The sequence below is a fragment of the Eurosta solidaginis genome, chromosome 4, assembly GCF_040869045.1.
Source record: "Eurosta solidaginis isolate ZX-2024a chromosome 4, ASM4086904v1, whole genome shotgun sequence".
NCBI classification, from domain to species: Eukaryota; Metazoa; Arthropoda; class Insecta; order Diptera; family Tephritidae; genus Eurosta; species Eurosta solidaginis.
This window is the reverse complement of record NC_090322.1, coordinates 181,956,575-181,978,281: the sequence shown is the minus strand read 5'-3', so window position 1 is coordinate 181,978,281 and position 21,707 is coordinate 181,956,575. Positions and strand designations below refer to the sequence as shown.

The 21,707-nt window shown below is 38.0% G+C and overlaps 1 protein-coding gene across 5 annotated transcripts in view; it reads left to right on the top strand.

Moving 5' to 3' along the window:
- The window catches only part of hiw (highwire), a 376,800-nt gene that overhangs the window by 345,970 nt on the left and 9,123 nt on the right, over positions 1-21,707 (top strand). For all 5 annotated transcript variants that reach the window (XM_067784118.1, XM_067784116.1, XM_067784115.1 and 2 more), the window contains exons 21-26: positions 10,509-10,622; positions 11,633-11,741; positions 13,702-16,669; positions 16,747-17,073; positions 17,162-17,328; positions 18,312-19,769. In XM_067784118.1, coding sequence (XP_067640219.1) covers positions 10,509-10,622; positions 11,633-11,741; positions 13,702-16,669; positions 16,747-17,073; positions 17,162-17,328; positions 18,312-19,769 — 5,143 coding nt within the window. The remainder of the gene's footprint in view (positions 1-10,508; positions 10,623-11,632; positions 11,742-13,701; positions 16,670-16,746; positions 17,074-17,161; positions 17,329-18,311; positions 19,770-21,707) is intronic.

Genomic DNA, 21,707 nt, shown 5'->3' with positions numbered 1-21,707 from the left:
CTTATTGGCCTAAAAACTTTGCAAAGTTAATGTACTCTCCTGTCCGTCTTCGGAATGAAAACATCCAATTTTTATTTTATGTGTCTGGAATAAGGCTGTACCGAATACCTGCAGTAAAGATGAATTTTAGTTCCTTCACCAAAGTCTTCTGGTCATAATGGACAGAGTACCATCTACCCACTGTGATTTACACGTTGAGAAGCTATTTTCGCCTTCGTAATCTTTTCTTCGGCCAATATTTATTTTATCAGCTTCTCTTTGTCAATATGAAAAAGGATTAAGCGATAGCGCGACAGGGGAGCCTTTTCCGTCATAACCTTCGAATCAGGTGCATGGTTAAAAGTTTGAGCCTAGATCTGGTTTACGATGGCAAGGGCTCGAACCGACGGTCTTCGGATACAATATAGTGCGCTCTACTCACTGAGCTATCGCATCTACATATATAACAAATCTCAGCACAACATTCCATATATACATATATCAAAATGTTATGAAAAAGAATCTATGACCTGCAGCACTCTTCAAAAACGAAATTTTTTATTTTCAAATTCAGCAACAAGTTTCTTCTCTTAGATTTTCGACTTTTTGGTTGTGTTTTAAAACAATTTGACATTTTAGACTGATTGTCCAAATAAGTTTAAAATTTGAACTGAATAAAATTAAAAACACTGTAGTAGTTTAGGAGGTTTTCAATTTAGTTAAAAAAAGTTTCAAAAGGAGCTTAAAGCGATGAACGGTTTAAAATTTTGGCTCAAACTTCTAAGCGTGTGCCATTTGGATACCAAGAACTTCTTCTACCCAGCGAAGCGTTTTGCACTCTAAATATTAACTACAGAGAACTCTTAGGTGTTGCTATCTAAGAAGTTTTAACAAGGTTGCCATCTGTGTTAGACCAAACAATCCAATTGTATTAGAAATGTTCCTCTTTATGAATGAAATAAGTGTATCGAGATTTTTTCATGAAAGGTCAATTCTTATTCGACTTATGGCTCTATTTAAACCACTCGATGAATCTGCAGTAGACGTCCCAATCCGTTTGGGAGAAATCAAAAGAAGACAGAAGTTGCATATGATCCATCAAGCAGGAAAGTCGTGGATAGAAGCACGGGGCTGCAAAATTTCTAAGATCATGATCAAATTCTGCGATATTGCTCTCAAAAAGGTGTTCATGTCTCTAAAGAGAGAAGAATTAAGGCTCCTTAGGGGCACACTAACTGGACACTACCTTCTGGCGTCACATTCTTATAAGTTAGGCCTAGTCAATATCAGCAGATATAGGAGGTGGCAGCTGCAGGAAGAAGCGGTTTAGCACGTTCTGTGTTCGTGTCCTGTGCTTGCGAGATCAAGCTTGTTAGAGGAAGGCAGAGTTACCAGATCTCGAGGCAGCAATTAGGTCCTAGAAAAATTCTGGTATTTGCCAAGAATTTAATTAGGGGTTTTCCGTTGGGTCGTAAAACAAATTCTGGTAACACTCTGGACACATTCAGTATATGTGAGGTCATTATTTACCGCCCAGTTCAACCTAACCTTAAAAATTTGTTTATATAGCTGCATCATTCAATAAATAATCACATCTTTGGTATCTACTTTCCAAAATTGTACATATATATATCATAGTTGGGGGTAGTGCACTAAATTTTGATTGCATTACACTTTCATTAGTATTACACTATATTGGGATAATTTGAGTGTACACTATTTTTTCCAGCTTTGTGACAGTGCTGCCTTTCTCCACTACTAAAAAGAATGTATTGCAGCCATTTAATTATGTGTGGCACTAAGCTGAAGCTGATAGTATTTCCACTACCAGCTTCTAAATTTTTGTGAAACACTTTTCAGCTTCACTGCTACCACTAAAGCTGAGTAGGGCTGATATTTTTTGCATTACCACTCAACTGTGGATGAAGGCTGGTGCATAAATGCACTACCGCACTACCCCCAACTCTGATATATATAAAAAGTTGGCCTGGCTATCGTTCGCTCATTTTAAAAAGCGATGGGAGACGAGTGCCAGAGAACGACATACCAAATTTGAATGAGATATCTCAAAATTCATTCAAGTTATTGTGTTCACAGGCGGACGGTTATAGCTAAACGAACTGATTTTTCCAAATTCCTCATTTTGATATTTGTAAATTTATATTTATCTCGATTAAGTCTCGCCGAGCTATTTTTGGTCAATCAAGTACTGACTGCATATTTATATGTATCATTTATAGAGTTGCCCTTTTGGTAAAGGTTGGTGAATAAAATGTGTATTGTTATGTTCATGTCCAGCTGAGATCATCATCACCAACGTACACGCCCGCTGTGGGTCTCCTTCATTCACAAATTTATTTGATTTTGAAGGCATCAATAGATCTTACATACATATGTACTTATGTATTTGTATGTGTGTGTATTACCTATAATGTGAAATAAAATTATATTTCTCCTGCCATTGTTACCAGCATGTCGTTTAGCTCTTTTCCCCTCGAATTTACTCGTTTTGTATGCGCACGTACGACACGTTCCCACATTGTCTAAGAATAAAGATCATTTGAAGCATAAGTCAGCATTTGTAACGCACAATGATGAGCCTGAAACCGTCAATATTCTGCCTGAAAGAAAAAAAAATGAACACAAAAGAATGGAGCGCCTGCGCGTATGCTGGAATACGAGTTCAAACGCTGAATTGTTCATTTTAACTGTGCACTGACTTTTTGACGTACATACGTACAGCTATAATTGTAACTAGCAATTTACTGTGATATATAAATAAAACTCATGTGTATTATACAAGGTCCTGAAAAAGAGGTATAGTAATGTAAATTGAGTGCGTTAAGATATTAAGTGGAAATCATGTGGAAGTGCTGTGGTAATGCCCTAATTGGAGGCTTTGAGAGATGTAAATTTAAACTGAATATTAATCCCGAAATTGGTATGACCACGCTCAATCTTTTAGGCCATCCAACCCCCTCCTTCTTTGAGGAACTTGGGATCAGTTGATTTTGCTGCTAAATAAACAGGACTTGTACAGTTAAGTGAGGTTGACAGTTGATCTGTACACTCAGAGAAAAACGCCGTTCTAAAATCCAGCACCACCGGACTTAATTCAAGCTTTTCATGTTCTTACTTTTTTGTTCTTGAAAAACGAACGACCTGTTCTTAAAACAACAACCCTGTTCTTGAACTGGCACCATTTTCTTTAAAACAGAACGGCTGGTCTTAAAATATGAACAAATGTTCTATTAATGAGAACGATGTTCTTAAATTAAGCCCAAGAAAAAAAATACGGTACAATTCGTGTGCACTACAATGTTAAATACAACATTTGGCACCAGCTATAAAGCAGTTGTAATGGCCCAGCGGCTATGAAGTTCATCTTGCGATCGTGTGGCGCGAGTTCGCTCCCCGTCAAACTCTGAATTTTTTTAAAACAATTTTTTTATGTTCTATTTTTTTTAACTCTTATTTTTCGTTCAGTTCCATTTACATATGCACAGGTAATTCTCAAACTTGTTATGAAATGTTTTAAGTATATATGCAGATTACGTCTTCAAATAAGAATAATTTCTCAATAAGAGAAATGTATGAGAAAATGCTTATTATGCATTCTTTCTTAAACTTTTAAATTTAAATAACAATTTTTTTGTTATAAATATTTTTTATTTATGACAAAAAAATTATTATTAATAAAAAATAAATAAATATATTTAAAAAAATACTTTCCCCTCCCACCAAAGATCAAGCACGAACCGTTCTTAAATTGAGACCGAAAAATGTTAAATCGAACCCAAATCGTTCTCGAAGCGTGAGAACGAAAAATCCTAAATCAAGCCCAAGTAGTGCTTGAAATGAGCACAGAAGTTTCACACATCAATACCAAACTGGTCATAAAATACGAACGGTGTGCTTGGAAAAACTGTTCTTAAAACAATCCCATCGGTCACGAGTTAAGAAAAAACGTACTTAACAGACTTTTGTCAACGAATGTTCTTAATTTTGAACTTGTTTCGTTTGTTTTAGAACGATTTTTTCTCTGAGTGTAGAAGCTATAAATTGAGCAAGTTTTTAGCCGTGGAATTAAATTCATAGAGTTTACAGAGACTCTCCTGCGACTCTTACTTCCCATCATTAGCATATACAAGCGACAAAAGTTTTCATGTCTCTCCTAAAAAGCTTTTCCAAATAAGCACCTCATCGGCTCGTTCAAAATCATAGAAGCGCCTGTCTGCACGAGTACATGCCTGTTACAAAGGCCGCTCAACGCCGACGGCTTACTATTCCATTGTCAAACAAATACGATCAGATCTCTTGTTTTCATTCATAAACCTTTACCTTGACTAGTTGGTCCAAATATTTGCAGACTCTCTGTCAACCCAAGGAAAACACGGAACATCCTCTGATGGCAAAAGTTGCGAACGTTAGGGGAAGAAAGAGGAAAAGAGCTACTTTGGTTTAAGGACTACCTTACAAATCGTAGACAGCAAACAAAAATAAAATCCACAAAATCAAGTTTTTCATATGTGAATACAGGGGTGCCCCAAGGATCTCTTCTGGGAGCAATTCTGTTTATAATTTACATAAATGATATAGAAAAAGTGATATCAAAATCCAAATTGTTAATGTATGCAGACGATACATTGGTATATACAGAAGCAGAAACAGTGGAAGAATGTAAACGAAAGTTAGAATGTGATATAGATGAAATTATGAAATGGCTTAAAATGAATAGGCTCAAATTAAATGAACAGAAAACAAAAGTAATGGTGATAAATACAAATAGCGAAATAAATTTAGAGATAAATAATACTAGTATTGAGCAAGTAACCAATATGAAATACTTAGGTGTAATAATAGACAATGAGCTCAAATTTAACAATCACGTGGACTATTTGTGTAAAAAAGCTGCAAAAAAGATTTACTTCTTTAGAAGAATACGAAATAAATTAGACACTTTAACAGCAATACAATCATAAAGCCACATTTTGAATACTGTTCCACAATTCTGTACACATCTTGTAACCAATCACAAATAGGAAGGATACAGAAATTACAAAATAAATGTATGAGATCAATAATAAAATGCCACAAATACACCCCAATAAGTCACATGCTTGAAACATTGAAATGGCTAAATATTGAGCAAAAACTGATGCTCAATACACTAATAATGATTTTTAAAATTAAACAGAACAGGGCGCCGATGTATTTAACAAGTTGCATTCAGTATGTTAGAGATACACACCAATATGCTGTGCGGAATGCGAATGACTTTCGACTAGGATTACAGCGGACTACTGCAGCCCAAAACACATTATTATATAAGGGCCTTAACATATTTAACTCGTTACCTGATTATATCAAACGAGAGAATAATATTATGAATTTTAAACGGCTATGTATAGATCTTATTCGAGGCTAAAATACTTTTTATTACTTAATATATATATATATCATACACGTCTGTTAATTGAAAATGAATTTGTGATATTTAAAATTTATTGTGAAATCAAAAAATATGTAAACATATTAATAATAAAAAAAAAAAAAAAAAAAAAAAAAATTATGGAAAGGGCAATCGACTCTCATGGATTGTAAGCCCCGAATTGACAACTGGACTGGATGTCATCGAACCTCTGAATTCTGAATACGAAATGGTAACGCATTTCCATTCAGTCATCTGTGCAGCTACCGCTCATTCTAACTTTGATGATATTTTTTGTATCACCTTGTATGCATATGTCTTAAAATGAACTAATCTTGCTGACGGCTTTGTCGAAGCTTTATTAATTGCCGTTTGCGTGACCCGAGAAACGAAGAGATAGCCAACAGACAGCTCGATGGTAAATGCAACGCATTCATTGTTATAACAAAAAAATAATAATAATAATAATATTAAAAGGGTTATATTTGTTGTTGGTATAAAAGTCTGTAAAATTGGTTGAAGCAAGTTAACGTGAAAAATGGGCAGTTAAAAATATAGCACAAAGGTGAATGCCGCTTAAACAAAAGTGAAGAAATTTGTTGTTCATAATGATTGCTGCAATCACGCTTAGAATTCTAAATAGATTTTCAGTTATGGAGTTATAATTCTAATTTCTAAAATTTTCCACTAACAGCGTGTTTTTTTAATAGCTTTTTATACCCAGCGGTGGATATTTGAACTTTGTATACATAACAGATCGAGCTAATAATGATAGACAAAAGTTTTCCAATTATCAAAAATCAGTATGGAAAAGAAATCGGCCGTACAACGTTCTTAAGTCCGACCGTAGGTCAGTCCGTCCATTTGTATAGGTATTAGGTATAACTTCAGATACTTGTCCGTCCTGATGTCACGTTGTTTAAATTTTTCCCAAATTATTAAATAAAGAAATTTAATTTAAAGACTACATCGGTAGAAATAGTGGACATTAGAATGTGAAAATCAGAGAACTAGCAAATTTTGCAAATTCGTTTTTCTAAGTAACGATCAGAGCTAAAGTACTTAAGCTAGGTGCAAAGACGGACATCATAGCACAATAACGCTATTCACAAGTTGCTATAGGCCGCAGCGCTGTCCACATTTAGGTGAAGAAATTTCACAATTGGGCCTTGTACCGCTCAAAAAATCTCCCTCATCGTCAGCGAGAAGTAAAGTAAAATGCATTAATGCGTGTGGTTAAGTGAATTTATAGATTTGATTAAGCTGGTCAATACTTTTTAAACGGTTTTACACGGAGTGGCCACCGTGGTGTGATGGTAGCGTGCTCCGCCTATCACACCATATGCCCTGGGTTCAACTCCCGGGCAAAGCAACATCAAAATTTTAGAAATAAGATTTTTCAATTAGAAGAAAATTTTTCTAAGCGGGGTCGCCCCTCGGCAGTGTCTGGCAAGCGCTCCGATTGTATTTCTGCCATGAAAAGCTCTCAGTGAAAACTCATCTGCCTTGCAGATGCCGTTCGGAGTCGGCATAAAACATGTAGGTCCCGTCCGGCCAATTTGTAGGGAAAAATCAAGAGGAGCACGACGCAAATTGGAAGAGAAGCTCGGCCTTAGATCTCTTCGGAGGTTATCGCGCCTTACATTTATTTTTATTTTTATTTTGTTTTGTTGATATTTCGACAGGGTGGATAAATGATGTATATTGGAACGATTTTCCGTCATCCCTTGTCAAATTTGGTTTCGAGACAAACCGGTTGTGCCATCATCAGTGTCGATTTTCGTTCTGATCTGTTGTTGGCGTTTGTCCTGTATTTATAGTTCGTAAGTACGTGAACAGGTATTGTCAAAATTGTTGCTTGTGTATATTTATGTGTATGTGCTGTGTGCTCATTCACAACCGAGGATGGGTTTTACTGATCGATTTGTGTGGCTGACTGAGGCAGGTAAAAGTCCGTGTTTTTAGTCGTTTGTGGGTTTGTTGTTTTTGGGCGTTAATTGTTTTGTGTTTATTTGTTGTTGTGTATTTGTCTGTTGTACCTGTGTGATTACTTTGTTTCTTGTAAACAAGTTTTTAAAGCTCGAATATTGTGTCAGAAATTGTGTTTGTGTGTTCGTTATTATTCTACCGTCGAATGGTTTCTGTTTGTAGATTTCCATGTTTTCGAGTACGTTGAGACGTCTGCCTTTTGCTTGTATGTGAAGAACCCTAACTAATTTATTGATGTTTGCTGGGGAACATTCATTTTCGACCATGTGATCCGCGAAGTTAGACTCTGGTATAATGTTTGGATTCCGTGTTTTTTTGTTTTAATCTCTAATGTCCTTTCTGAACCTCGTTCTTATTTGCCGTCCTGTTTGTCCTATGTAACTATGTTGGCATCCGCAGGTAAGCTTGTATATGCCGTGGCTGCTAAACGGATCCTCTGAATTAGTGTTAGTTCTTAGTTTCCGCCCTAGATTGTTCGATGTTCTGAACGCTGTGTTAATGTTATATTTTTAAAGAAGTTTGCCAATTTATATGTTGCTTTTCCAGTATATGTCATAGTCGTCCAGGTGTTATTATTTTCCTTTTCATTATTACTTTTTGGTTCACCATGCGTCTTCTGAGCTTATCTACTAATGCTTTTTTATATCCGTTGTTTGCAGCAATGTTATATATGACATCAAGCTCTCTCTTATATACCTCTTGTGTAAGAGGTGTTCTTTCAAGTCTATGTACCAAATGCCTTAATGCTGCATTTTTATGCTGTTGGGGTGATTTGAGGTATTATGTATTATGGTGTCGGTGGCCGTTGGCTTTCTATATATGTCATAGTTAAATCTTTTGGGAACTTTATCAATATTTATCGTGAGGTTTAGATAGTTGATTCCTCCATCTTTTTCGGTTTCCATTGTAAATTTTATATTTCCGTGCTGTTTGTTGAGGTACTCCAGTACAAGCTCTTCGCTATTAGTAGTTAAAACGCATATTATGTCATCCACGTATCTAGCATAAAATGGCACACCTAATTTAGACTTCAGCTCCTGTATGTACTTTTCTTCCAATCATTTTATGCTAGATACGTGGATGACATAATATGCGTTTTAACTACTAATAGCGAAGAGCATGTACTGGATTACTATATATGTATATAAGAAAAAATAGGCTGCAAATTGCCAAAATTTTGCTTTAGTGCAAGTCAAAGGATTCCACTATTCATGAATTTACTTTAGGTAAACTCAAGTGAAAACTCAAATAAAGTTAAGTAGCATTTACCTTAACAGAACTAAGCAACTACATTTAAATCATATTTTTTACCTAAGAATCTGATGACCTGAACTCTGAACAATCTTGATATCTTTATCAGACCCCACGAAACTTATTGATCGGGTGATAGTAGTTCTCATGACAATGAGGTTAAAGCACCGAACTAAATAAATTAATATCCGCCCAAAAACTATCACTCCCGCATCACTTTATGAAAGCCTATATGAGTGAATTTGCGGTTTTAACAACCGGTTACATTCGGTGACTAATGTACCTCTTCGGATGCAAAAAGATGTCGGAACTTATTCAGCCGCAAATTCACCTTGTACCTCACCAGGGGCAAGAACAAATGTTGCATATGCCGGAGGCATAATTTAAGGCGCTTAGTTAACTGTTCCACTTGATAAGAGAAGCAGATAATGATAGAGCAAAGTGAAATACGTCATATCCGCAGTTCGTCCATGTTGGTAGAGATTCAGAGTGTAAAACTCTGCCTTTCTATTCCTACATGCTCGGAAACTATTACTTCCAGATTCTAGTCCCAGTGTAGGGCGACATAGGGTGTCATATGTACTTGATAGTGAAGATAGGTTTATCGGCAGTGAAGATTGGCTTTTAGTTTGTTTCTGCTGAATGTCCATGATTTCTCTATGCTATTGTCGCTTTCTCACACCAAGAGAATTTAAATCATTTTCCACCTAATAAAATATTAACCGGGGCATCTTCTGTCATTCGCATGAAAAGTACAAGCGAATGGTTGAGGAGAAACTTACATAAAACAACCCATTGATCCTACTAAGTACAGATAGTCCTTGAACGGCTGCATAATACCTTGAACAACATCAACGGCAAAAGCATGTGTCAAGAGAGAGGAGTGGAAAAAGTGCAATACGAAGTACACAGTAATAAGCTTTTTTTTAATTGTAACAATTTAAACTTCCATTGATACCGGTGAAATCCAGACATTTCTTACGAAAGCCCCTCATATGAAGAATCACCTCATGATCTCATCACTTAAAATTCTTGCTTAATACGTTTCATCGAGCTCTAGTATCCATCTATATGGGGTAACTATTTGGATAATGGGCAAATGACCTCCATTTGGTCGCTTACGTAGCTCACTGAGAACGTCAGGAATCATTTTCCTTGGGACAACTATCAGTTTCCTCTTACATTGACCATCCTCACTCTCTCATATTCTATGTAGGCAACCGGATTGCAGACTGTTCCACTGTGCCAATATGACTTCGCAATAGGCCTCTCTGCTGACATTTCATTTCTCTCTCAATTCTGTGTCTTCTAGCTGACACTTCCTTACTTGTTCCATGTCCCAATCATCCGTATACGTTATTCTCATTAGCCGGAGCATTTAGTGTGAAGTGATGGGCGTACAATGACATTTAGCGACTTTATTTCATAACATTTACATATATAGATATATATTTTATTTGCATATTATTAGGTAATCGATATATTTGTAGAGATATTTCAAACGATACCACCAGTTGGATAAGTTTTGTACAATATAGTGTCCACTTAGTATACAATGTTTCCTTTCACCCGAAGTTAGCCCTTCTTACTTGACTTATTACGGAATTAATCCATTTTTAAGTTTTAGGTTTTTTAATTCCCGCTTGTTGCGCTTCTAATATGTTAAATGTTTTTGTTTTAGCTACTACACCTGTTAAGTGATAAATGATTAGACTACTTAATTTGCTTAACATATAAATCGTATGCTTAACGCATACAAACAAACATACATACTTACATACATATATACGTAACTGTGTGAACCGATTTCGAATAATGCATTAATTACTTTTCTTCGCTTTTGTTTTCTTCATTTCAGTTCCCAATCAAATGAACGTCAATTTCTCAAAGATTTTATTAGCGGCGCACCCGGTTCGTCTGGCGCACGTTTGGCTGCTTGGTTGCAACCGGAATCACGTCTCGATCCCAATAAGTAAGTAGTCATGGAATTCACATGCAACCGTTTTTATACCCAGCTGTACTTGTACACAGGGTATTATAACTTTGATTGGATAACGGTTGGTTGTACAGGTATAAAGGAATCGAGATAGATATAGACTTCCATATATCAAAATCATCAGTATCGAAAAAAAAATTGATTGAGCCATGTTCGTCCGTCCGTCCGTTAACACGAGTAAATATTGAGATATCTTCACCAAATTTGGTACACGAGTTTATCTGGATCAGAATAGATTGGTATTGAAAATGAGCGAAATCGGATGATAACCACGCCCACTTTTTATATATATAACATTTTGGAAAACACAAAAAACCTTATTATTTAGTAAATAATATACCTAGAGTGGTGAAATTTGACGTGTGGACTGATATAGAGACTCTTGATAAAAATTTGAAAAACAAAAATTTTTTAAATGGGCGTGGCACCGCCCACTTATGGTAAAATCAATTCTACAAATATTATTAATCATAAATCAAAAATCGTTAACTCTATCGTAACAAAATTCGGCAGAGAGGTTGCCTTTAATATAAGGAATGCTTTGAAGAAAAATTAACGAAATCGGTTTAAGACCCGCCCATTTTTATATAAAAGATTTTTAAAAGGGCCATGGACGAATAAAATAAGCTATATCATTGCAAAAAAGAGCTTTATATCAATGGTATTTCACTTCCCAAGTGGATTTATAACAATAAATACGAAACACTTCAAATTTTAAAAAATGGGCGTGGCACCGCCCTTCTATGACTAAGCAATTTTCTCAGTTTCGGGAGCCATAACTCGAAGAAAAATTAGTTCAGAGTAATATGTATATGTATTATTGCGCAGCCTTGTAACACTATTAAGCACACAAAACAAACAACAACAGCATTTCAAGTGTACAGCTGGGTATGTAATGCTCGGTTTCACCCGAACTGAGACTTCCTTACTTGTTTCCTTTTATTTTAATCCTTTTTCACTTTTCCACACCTATCATTTCCAATTAGATGCGAATTGAATACAATCACTGAGCCGTTGCGTTATGGTTGGCCAACACAGATTACTGTGACGATACGAGATCAATATGGCGATGCTGTGCTGGTACCCGAATTGAAGGTGAGTTTATTATCTTTAAAAGGGGAAAGAATACTTATATATAACATTACAATTTATTTGGGGTCTTAACTGTGTTGCGGCGGGAACAAAATTTCGTCAGCGTAGGAAATATTTGTGTGTACTTTGAGAGGTTTCGAATTGCGTTGCCTTTCGCATCGCAAATACATACAAAATTTTTTGCTCGCTCGTTTATATAAATCCATCTTAATTACTCTTACTTTGAGTTCAAAATCAGAAAGTATCTGTATGAAACTAGTGCTGGAACTCCTTCGATAACTCATACCGAATAACGTAATCGCAAAATGTCTCTCGAAGGCGCGCTGCCCATGTCAAAATTGGCTTAACATTATCACGAATTATAACTTCGAGAGCCTTAATCCAAGCGCCTTGAGGCTTTGTATATCGAACTCTTTGCCTCTATCGATACCTCTAATACTATTTCTATCTCCATCTTCATTTTTTTTCCTGTTAGTGGACGTCGAGGCAGCGCATTGCCCGCAAGTGGCTCAATGAAACCAGGCTAATCCTTTTCATGTGTCCACTTCCCGTAGCACCGCCTTTAGGCATTACTACATTTAATCGCCACTGCTTCGTATACTCGTTTCTCTGCGCTCCTTTTAGCATGCATCAATCGCGTCAAAATGGTAACGCCATTCTGCTCACAGCAGTCCCAACAATTTATGCATCTGCCCATTAGGGGACCTAAATTCGTAATGGAAGGTTCCTACCCAAAAACTGAGTACAACGAGTCGTTTGCCGCGAAAACGAGGGAAATGCAATATTACGTGTTATGCGTTCCCCATTTCGATATATATATATCTACTTTTCTGTATATCTATCTCTATCTCGCTTTGTTTGAAAAGCCACCCAGGCCATTCTTGAGTTGTGAAAGGTGTCATTGCCATTCCTGTACGGTGAGTAATGCAACTAATTTGAATGAGCTCTGTCCATACATTTTCTGAATAGCTGAATATCGTTACCAGTTGTATGCTGTGGGAAACCTTACAAGACTTCAATCGTTTCTATTATGCCCGGCACCTGAATCAAGGAGGCCCAATTTCGACTCGCTAGATTCATGGCTATTCTATACAATTGCATGGTATCGATGCTGACCCGAGAGCCTGAAGAGATGCCCACCTGATACCGTCTCTTTGCACCGAGTAATGGTGTATAAGTATGTACATAGTTATGACTCTTGGGTAGAGAATATTTCTGATTGAAACACGTTCACTATTCTCGTCCTTCTTCAATTCTTTCTTGCAGGAAAGAAAAGCCTTTAGTTTGTATCTACAACTATCACAGAAGAAATGTGAAACTGATGCCTCTGTGAGTATGCTGAATGGGATATAATGACACTTTCTTGTTCCTGCTTATCTTGTTGATAACCTTATTTTCTTACCTCTAGGCATACCTACAGCAGGAATATTCCAAGCTCTTCAATACGCTGATAGTTCCACATCACCAGCACTTCACAAAATTTTCCGCTTTGCTGCTACCAACACAAAACCTCGGTTCGATCGGATCAAAGATCCTACTTCTTTTCGAGTCCTTCTGTGTACTTTGCTTTCTTTCACCATACGGATTATTAATAGAAGCTAGGGTATTCCCACTTTAGTGAGGAAGTACACATCTGTGATCAAATCTGATCACATCAAAACTTTCGTAGGAGGCTCCCAAAATTGTATTTAAAATAATTGATTGTAAAATTTCTTTACGAATGAAAAATCCTCCATCTTCTATATCCACAGGTGAGTGGAAGAACGCGCCAATCTCGGCTGCCGCTTTGGAAAACGTTCTTTCAAAGAATTTATTTCAAAAAATTCAAAATATTTTCTGCTAAATTGATGTGTTCTCGAGCCGTCAACTGAGCTAAATTGATCTCCCTACTCCGCCGTTGGTGTGTTTGTTTAGAACTACATTTATTGTAACATTTTCCCTTTATCGTTTATTCTACATACAGGTCGAAATCAAAGCCATACCAACCGGCGCCTCCGGTAATGGCAACATCAAAATGAGACGCGGCTCATGCAACGACAACACTTCATATGGTGGCGTACCGCCGCCGCCGCGCGTAAATTATGAACCAACAATCAAAGATAAAATGTGCTTCAAGGCCATAACATTTATGAAGCCTTATGGCAATTATTCATTTGAAGAGCTACGCTTCAGCAGTCCCATACAAACACGCATCACTGAGACGCTTTATGCACAAGATATGGAAGATGGTACATTCAGCGTACATTGGACACCCAACTCAGTTGGTAGCTATTGCCTTACCGTCAACATAGACGGTATACTTTTGGAGGAAGTTTATCGTGTGGAGGTAAAGGAAGGTGGTCTACCACCACCCTCTCACAAGCAAGCGCTAAAAAAGCCACAACCACCCAATAAGTTAAGAAAATTCTTTACCAAAAATACTGCAGGTTTGCGTATACGATCACATCCGACGCTACAATCTGAGCAAGTTGGTATAATCAAGTTAAATGGTGTGATCTCTTTTATTGATGAAATCGAGAATGATGATGGCGTTTGGTTGCGTCTCTCAACTGAGTCTATACGCCAACACTGTACAATGGGTTGGTATCCGACCGAGGCATGGTGCTTGCAATATAATCAACATTTTGGACGCACTTTATTACATCCAGTATCCGAGACGAAGACCACAAATGATGTTACTGGCGGAGCGGCAACAAGTGTGGGTGCGAGCGGCGGCGGGGAAGCTCCCTCAGTTAGCGCTGGCACTTCAACTGCGATGGCAGTAGGTGGTGGTGGTCTTGTTAGTAGTGCTGGTAGCAAGTCAGTATCTAAACCACGTCATAAAGTCTTACTGGACAACGTTGAATCGCCCGTTTCGCCGGTACCAGTTGAAACACCTGTCAAGCCGAAGTCGGCATCGCCAAACAAGAAGATTTTCGATTTTTCGCACGGACGTTTTACGCCACCCAAATCTTCGGATGTTTCACATACTTCAACGAATCCTTTTTTATTTCCCAGTATTGAAAAATCTGATTCGGAAGATAGTGAGTTACAAAGGGTTTTTGATATGCAGTCCACGGAACAAAGAAGCAGCAGTTCAACGTCTCAGCAGCAAACGCAACAACAAGCCGATCTACTATCATTGCATTCGTTTCAAAATACAAGTCCATCACAGATCAGCTCAGCGATTGCAGGTGTCGTCGGAGGTGGCGCTATAAAACTGCAGGCGCTACAAAAATGGTTCAAAGGTGATGCATTGGAAGGTGCAGGATCACCGTCTGCTGCTGGGCCTTCATTACCTGCTAGGGAGCATCAACGTAAACATTCCGATGTAGCAGATGTTATGTCATCCGTTTCGGTACGCGAATTAGTTCGTGCAATGGGTGGGCAGGACGCACGTTGTAATGGCAACAATACGCATGCACCAGGTAGTTCTAGTCCAGTGCAAATACCTGCAGCCGGTAAGCCAACCGCAGATTCACCAAGCGCTAGCGTAAAATCAACTGAGGCATCTGAGACTTCAGGGCTCTTTAGTTCGCTTACCCAAGATTCTAGTCATTCATTTAAGAGCTCCAAAGAGGATGAGCACGATCCTGCTGCTGCAGGCGCATTTGATATATCCACAATACGTGTCACCAGTTTTACACCCTCACAAACCGCTGCTTTGCTTTCAACCCCAAAACATTCGCCACGTAAGCTGATAACGAATTTACGACGCATTACATCACCATCCCGACGTCATGTGGATGCGCCTTCTATAGGGCTTAAGGAAACGGATTTAACGCATATTGAAGATGATATGAATGTGTTGCAGATTACAACAGCAACAACCACTACAACAGGTGGTGGCGTTACAACACAAGATCAAATTTTATTTGGTGAGATGAAGACCGGTAGCACTACAGCAAGCACAGATGAGGGCGACGCTGCCAGCCCACCTGTTTGGCCCACACCTATAAACGAAATCAACACGAATGTAGCTAAAGTAGCGCCAAGTAAACGGGGGACAATTGGTCCCATCAAGCGCGCCATGCCACCTTCTTTGGCCGAGAGTATACGCGCTGTGTTTGCTGCATTCCTTTGGCACGAGGGACTCGTCCATGATGCTATGGCATGTGCCAGCTTTCTGAAATTCCATCCATCCCTACCCAAGGAAGGTGCCACAGTAGTCACGCGACGTGATCCAAAGGATAACCGCCTGCAGTTATCGCGGGAGCAGAAGGCGCAACAGCGTCACTCTGTGGAGGTGGCCAATGCGGGCGCATATTTAAATATTCGACCCTCCACGCTAGAGACGCTGACCAAAAGTGGAAACTCGTCGTTAAACAATCGGAAACATCGTAAAAATTTAACGTCAACCACAGCTGCTGGTAGCGGTGAAGATTCGGATGCGGGCGGTGCTGGAGAAAAGCAAAAATTGCATACGTTACCCGAAGTGGTGTCGGTGTTGCCACCCGCACTACGCTGTCTCGTCTATTTGTGGGAGCAAGTATGCACCAATTGTGTGCAAGTTATGCAATCAAATATCATGGAGCGTGAAAAGGCTAGCAATGGCGCCGTAAGTGGTACGGCGGGTGGCAGTGCAGCACCTTCGCGTGAGCCCAGTCTGGAGGCAAAAGAAAAGCAAGACTCAAGTGAACGCGAGGTATCGAAGAAAACGCGACGCAAGAAAAAAGATGATGGCTCTTGGTGTGAGATATGCGAGGTGTTTCTACCTATACCCGTTACATATCATATGCGTATTGTACATCCTGGCTGTGGCAAGTCGGCTAAGGGCAAAGGTTATAATTCGGTTGGTATCTTTTGTGAAGGCTGGGCTGGCAATTGTGGCGAGGGTGGCAAGGGTGCATCCAGTTGGTTCTTGATGTGTGATGAATGTCGTGAGAAGTATATGACAGCTAACAAGAACGTGAACAATGTGAATAGCGTGCCCGGCGGTGTGCAATTTTCAGGTGAGACAAGTTTGTCATACATACATATATACACAGCTGACATATTTAAAAAAAAATTAATGTTTTCTCTTTTCCAGCTAACGAATTGAATTTATTTGGCGTTAAAACAACAACACTTATTGCTAATTCTGAGATTTATACTACAATGCGCGAAAATGCAACATTCTTACTAGAGCTCTCTTCGAGTTCTACATTGAATGCAACTGGCACTAATTCAGTTACAGCAGCTTCGTGCGCTAATCCGCTCAATATGGGTTCATCAAGCAAACGGTCTCCGCAACAAATGCCTGTTGTTATCGAACATCAACATTTTAATATGCCCGATTCGAATAAGCCGAGCACCAGTCGTGGCGATTCGGCTCGTAATAGTCGCATTGGCATGCGTATGAGTGGGAAATTTGGAAGTAAGCTTGATGTGGATCTCTATCACTTGCTTGCGTCAAGTATTACTTTGGAATATTTTTAACTTCTCTTTTTAATTTTTCCTATTAGGTTCAACACCTTATCGCAGAAGCTTTGTTGGCGGTTCCATTTCACCAGAGCATATTTGGCTGGCGCCGGAAGCGTTTGCTTGTTTGGAATCGCTGGGAGTAGCTAATAACGATGACTTGCCCTATGAGATGTTTGGTTTGAATGCAACTGAGAGTGGATTTGATAGGGTAAGATCGCTTTAAATCTTTCAGTTTTTCTTCCGTCGTACGTTACTTTACGTCCGTAAACAGTGCTCAACTTAATCTCATCACATAAATACTTCACTCGTCTGGGAATTCCCCAAGAGTTTCCTATCTTTTGCACTATAGGTATATCACATAAAATCACATAAAACTTCACTTGCATATTAGACTGAGCTTGTTAGAAAGACCCAGTCCATTGAACCGTGCTAATGTTCATTCCTGCTGACAGAGTTGTTGGAAAACACGCGATTGCCAATCCGCATCTTCACGTTTACAAAATTACCTAGTATTGATCACACTGATTGGGCCGTTGGAAAGCCGGGATTCCTTATACAGAACATGCTGTTGAAAAGTACGGGTTTTCGGTTGCTATGTCAATTTTCGACTGTGGTTTTCGAATGGCGGTTTTCTTTTATCCATTGTAAGAGTTTCGTTTATTTATTTTGAATGGGCGATGTTCTGATGTACTAATTTATACGCTTTCATATTTCCCTTTTAATATTCTTGTGGCGAAGAGCCCAAATAAATGAGATTGTATGAGAATATGTGTTCTTGTTTTAAAATTTTCTAGGTACCCGACGGCTCTTTTAAGCCCTTGAAGATATCAGCCGATTTTGGTTGTTAAGTGTGACCTTAAGTTGCGTAGAGAAAAGCCCTGCTCCAACTCTCCATCCCATTCTTAATGAACCTTACATATTTTTTGATATCTCGCCATCCTCTTCTTGAGAGTAAAGTTAAAGATCATAACAAATATCAGGAGGGCGGAAGGTAGCTTGATATCGTATTTTCATCGGAAATCCTTGATAACACCGCTGCGCCCATTTAATTATTGCTGTTGCATTACTGCGCACTCCTTAATTGGCCCGTCCATTTGTTAATGGAAAAAACATACTTTTAAAATTTTTAAAATGTTTTCTTAATAAAGTGACCCACATTAATGTATCACCTTTTTTCTCATCTCATCGCAGCCTCTCTCTGAAATGTCTTACGAATCCTGCGATCCAAATAACTACGAGATAATGACTGGCTCGGTCAGTACTCAGCCAGCAAGTGGAGTTGGATCTCATGTTGGTACGCTATCAAAATTTCATCGCAGCTTCTCAATGGGCCAAGGGTGGGCACTAGCCCAACAACAGGGTATAATTCCATTAAAGAATCTTGCAGCGAACGCCGAAGAAGCCCAACAAACCAAAGTCGTATTTAGACGACGTAACAATTCGACAACCGAAAGCGATGGATCATTACTAATTTGCTATCCATCCGAGAATTTGCGGCGACTTGTACCGGAAAGCATATTGAATAGCTCCATTGTACATCCAGCAGTACACCGATTGACGGCCAACACAGATGATGTCGTTGAGAATGTAAAATCGCACGAGCGCACAACCGACAAGCAAGAAACTAATGAAAATGAAGAGAAATCAAAGGAACCACCTGGTAGTGTTAAGACAAAATATTATGATTTTTCAACTGTAAATACCAACAACTCTAAGTCCGGAACTGGTATATGCGATAAAGACCAAACCGCCGCTGCAACTACATTTTTCGAACTCGAGCTATCAAAGCAAGTAAGCGCTTTATTGCACAGACCCGCCATGGCATTCATTACACAAAAGCATGATTTGGAAAAGCTACGCTACGCTATGAAACGTAGTCTGCGTATAGCTGCTTGTCGTATATATTCGCTACAGGCATTGAACTGGTTGCTGCGTTCCGTAACGCAAAGCGTTTGTCTGCATGATCTTATGTGGTGGTTTGTAAGCTCGTTGACCATTTCAGCCATCGAAATGATTGATGGGAAATATGAAGATTTGGAACCGGCGCTCGAGCACCCGGTAACTTATACCGAGATAAGTGGACGCTTCTCACATTTAATAACGCAGAGTCTACACGTTTTCCTACAGTCCGTTGCTGATCTGACGCTCTATTTGCCGCTAGGTTCACCATTGCAACGAATCGCCATACAATGTTTCGGTATACGTTTTCGTCAAAGCGATCATCAATTTCTACATAATTCACATGTTTTTGGTAATATTTCGAAGATACTGTCGAAATCTGATGAGCAAGAAGATGCTATGGCTGTGTCTACCAATGTAGCTGGTGCGGTAGCCGTTGAAGGTGGGTTGGGCATTCAAGATGTGGAACATAATTTCCATAGTAGCGGCGGTGCGTTGGTTGGTGCTGCAGGTGGTGTTCCAGCTGGTGCTAAAATTATATGCTACTCCGATTTGAATGGCATGTTCGAAGTGACTGTGTCCTCGCGACAGGCCATGGCTGAATCGCTAACCGACAACTCAACGGAGACTTTCTGGGAGAGTGATGAGGAGGATCGTAATAAATGCAAGATCATTGAGATTTCAATGACTAAGTTGACATACACATGTAAAGTGGTTTTGGTGCATGTCGACAACAGTCGAGATATACAGGTGAGTACTAAGTTAAGGGAACAAATTTTTCGAAGCGTAGTTTTGCTTTGTCTGTTTTGAGAGAGTATGGCGAAGTCAGGTGCTTTATCTTAAGAAAGTATTAAAAAATTAGCTTCAGTATAAAATAAAATAAAAAAAGGACGTGTGGCACTCGGGGACTGCCGCATTATTGCATATTATCAACTTATGCAATTATAATATTTATGCAACATTTTGTTTTCTTTGATATTAATTCAAATTTTGTCTTTGATATTAATTCAAGTTAACCTTTTTAAGCGTGGTGACCGATAAGAAAACAAATTTTTTACTTTTATTGAATAAATGAGAAGTTAATATTTAACTTTCACTTTAACTTTAACTTTATTTTTAACTTTAACTTTCACTTTAACTTTAACATTCACTTTAACTTTAAATTTAACTTTATTTTTAACTTTAACTTTAACTTTAAGTTTAACATTAACTTTATTTTTAACTTTAACTTTAACATTCACTTTAACTTTAAGTTTAACTTTAACTTTAACTGTAACTTTAACTTTAACTTTAACTTTGACTTTGTCTTTAACTTTAATTTTCATTTTAACTTTAACTTTATTTTTAACTTTAACTTTCGCTTTAACTTTAACATTCACTTTAACTTTAACTTTAACTTTGACTTTGACTTTAACTTTAACTTTTATTTTAAATTTAACTTTATTTTTAACTTTAACTTTCGCTTTAACTTTAACATTCACTTTAACTTTAACTTTAACTTGAACTTTAACTTTAACTTTAAATTTAACTCTAACTTTAATTTTAACTTTAACTTTATCTTTAACTTTAACTTTAACTTCAAGTTTAACTTTATTTTTAACTTTAACTTTAACTTTCGCTTTAACTTTAACATTCACTTTAACTTTAACATTCACTTTAACTTTAATTTTAACCTTAACCTTAACTTTAACTTTAACTTTGGCTTTAACTTTAACTTTAACCTTAACTTTAACTTTAACCTTAACTTTAACTTTCACTTTAACTATAACTTTATTTTTAACTTTAAATTTAACTTTCGCTTTAACTTTAACATTCACTTTAACTTTAACTTTAACTTTGACTTTAACTTTAACTTCAACTTCAACATTAACTTTAACTTTAACCTTAACTTTAACTTTAACTTTAACTTTCGCTTTAACTTTAACATTCACTTTAACTTTAACTTTATGATCCGGGGTGGGCGTGAGCTTAGCACCTGCTAACAAGGCAACCTAATATAAACGCACGCAAGTCATTTTCTGTCAAAAATGTCTCATGCACATACAACTTGTATGAGAGCAACTCAAATTGAATTTGCTGCGTGAAAACCTAACTCGATTTCAAATTTTTGTTCTGCGTGACATTTAGATTTGACGTTTGCACACATGCTTTACATTGCCGCAACGCATGCTTATTTGGGTTAGGGCAAAAACGCCGGTTGTTTGCGTGCGCTAAAAAAGCGCAGTGCGGTTTTATTAGGTGGGCTTGTAAGCGACCCTATATGTATACGATAAGCGATAGCACAATGGCTACTTCGTGAAAATCAACGACAGCTCTTTTAGTTTGATTTCGATGGTCGTATGGTGAAGAAGTGTCGCACGCGCGCTTAAAACAGAGTACCAAAGAGTGCGTGTGACACGTGTTCCCCGTTCAAGCATTGAAATCGAACAAAATAAATAATTGATTTTGCTTTCGTGCTCGCTACGCGTTCGTGTTTACTAACACATTCTCAATTTGGTAACCGTGTAAATGTAGGGGTGCCCACCGCTGTTTATGATAGAGATCCAATTTTATGTATTTGCTAACACCGAACCTTTTCGAACCTTTTCGAGCCTTTTCGGATCTTTTTTGACAAATATCCGCTACGGTTTTTTTTTGATTTAGTCGCCAAGCCTGCGATAAAATCTATGCAATAGCTTAAAAATTGCC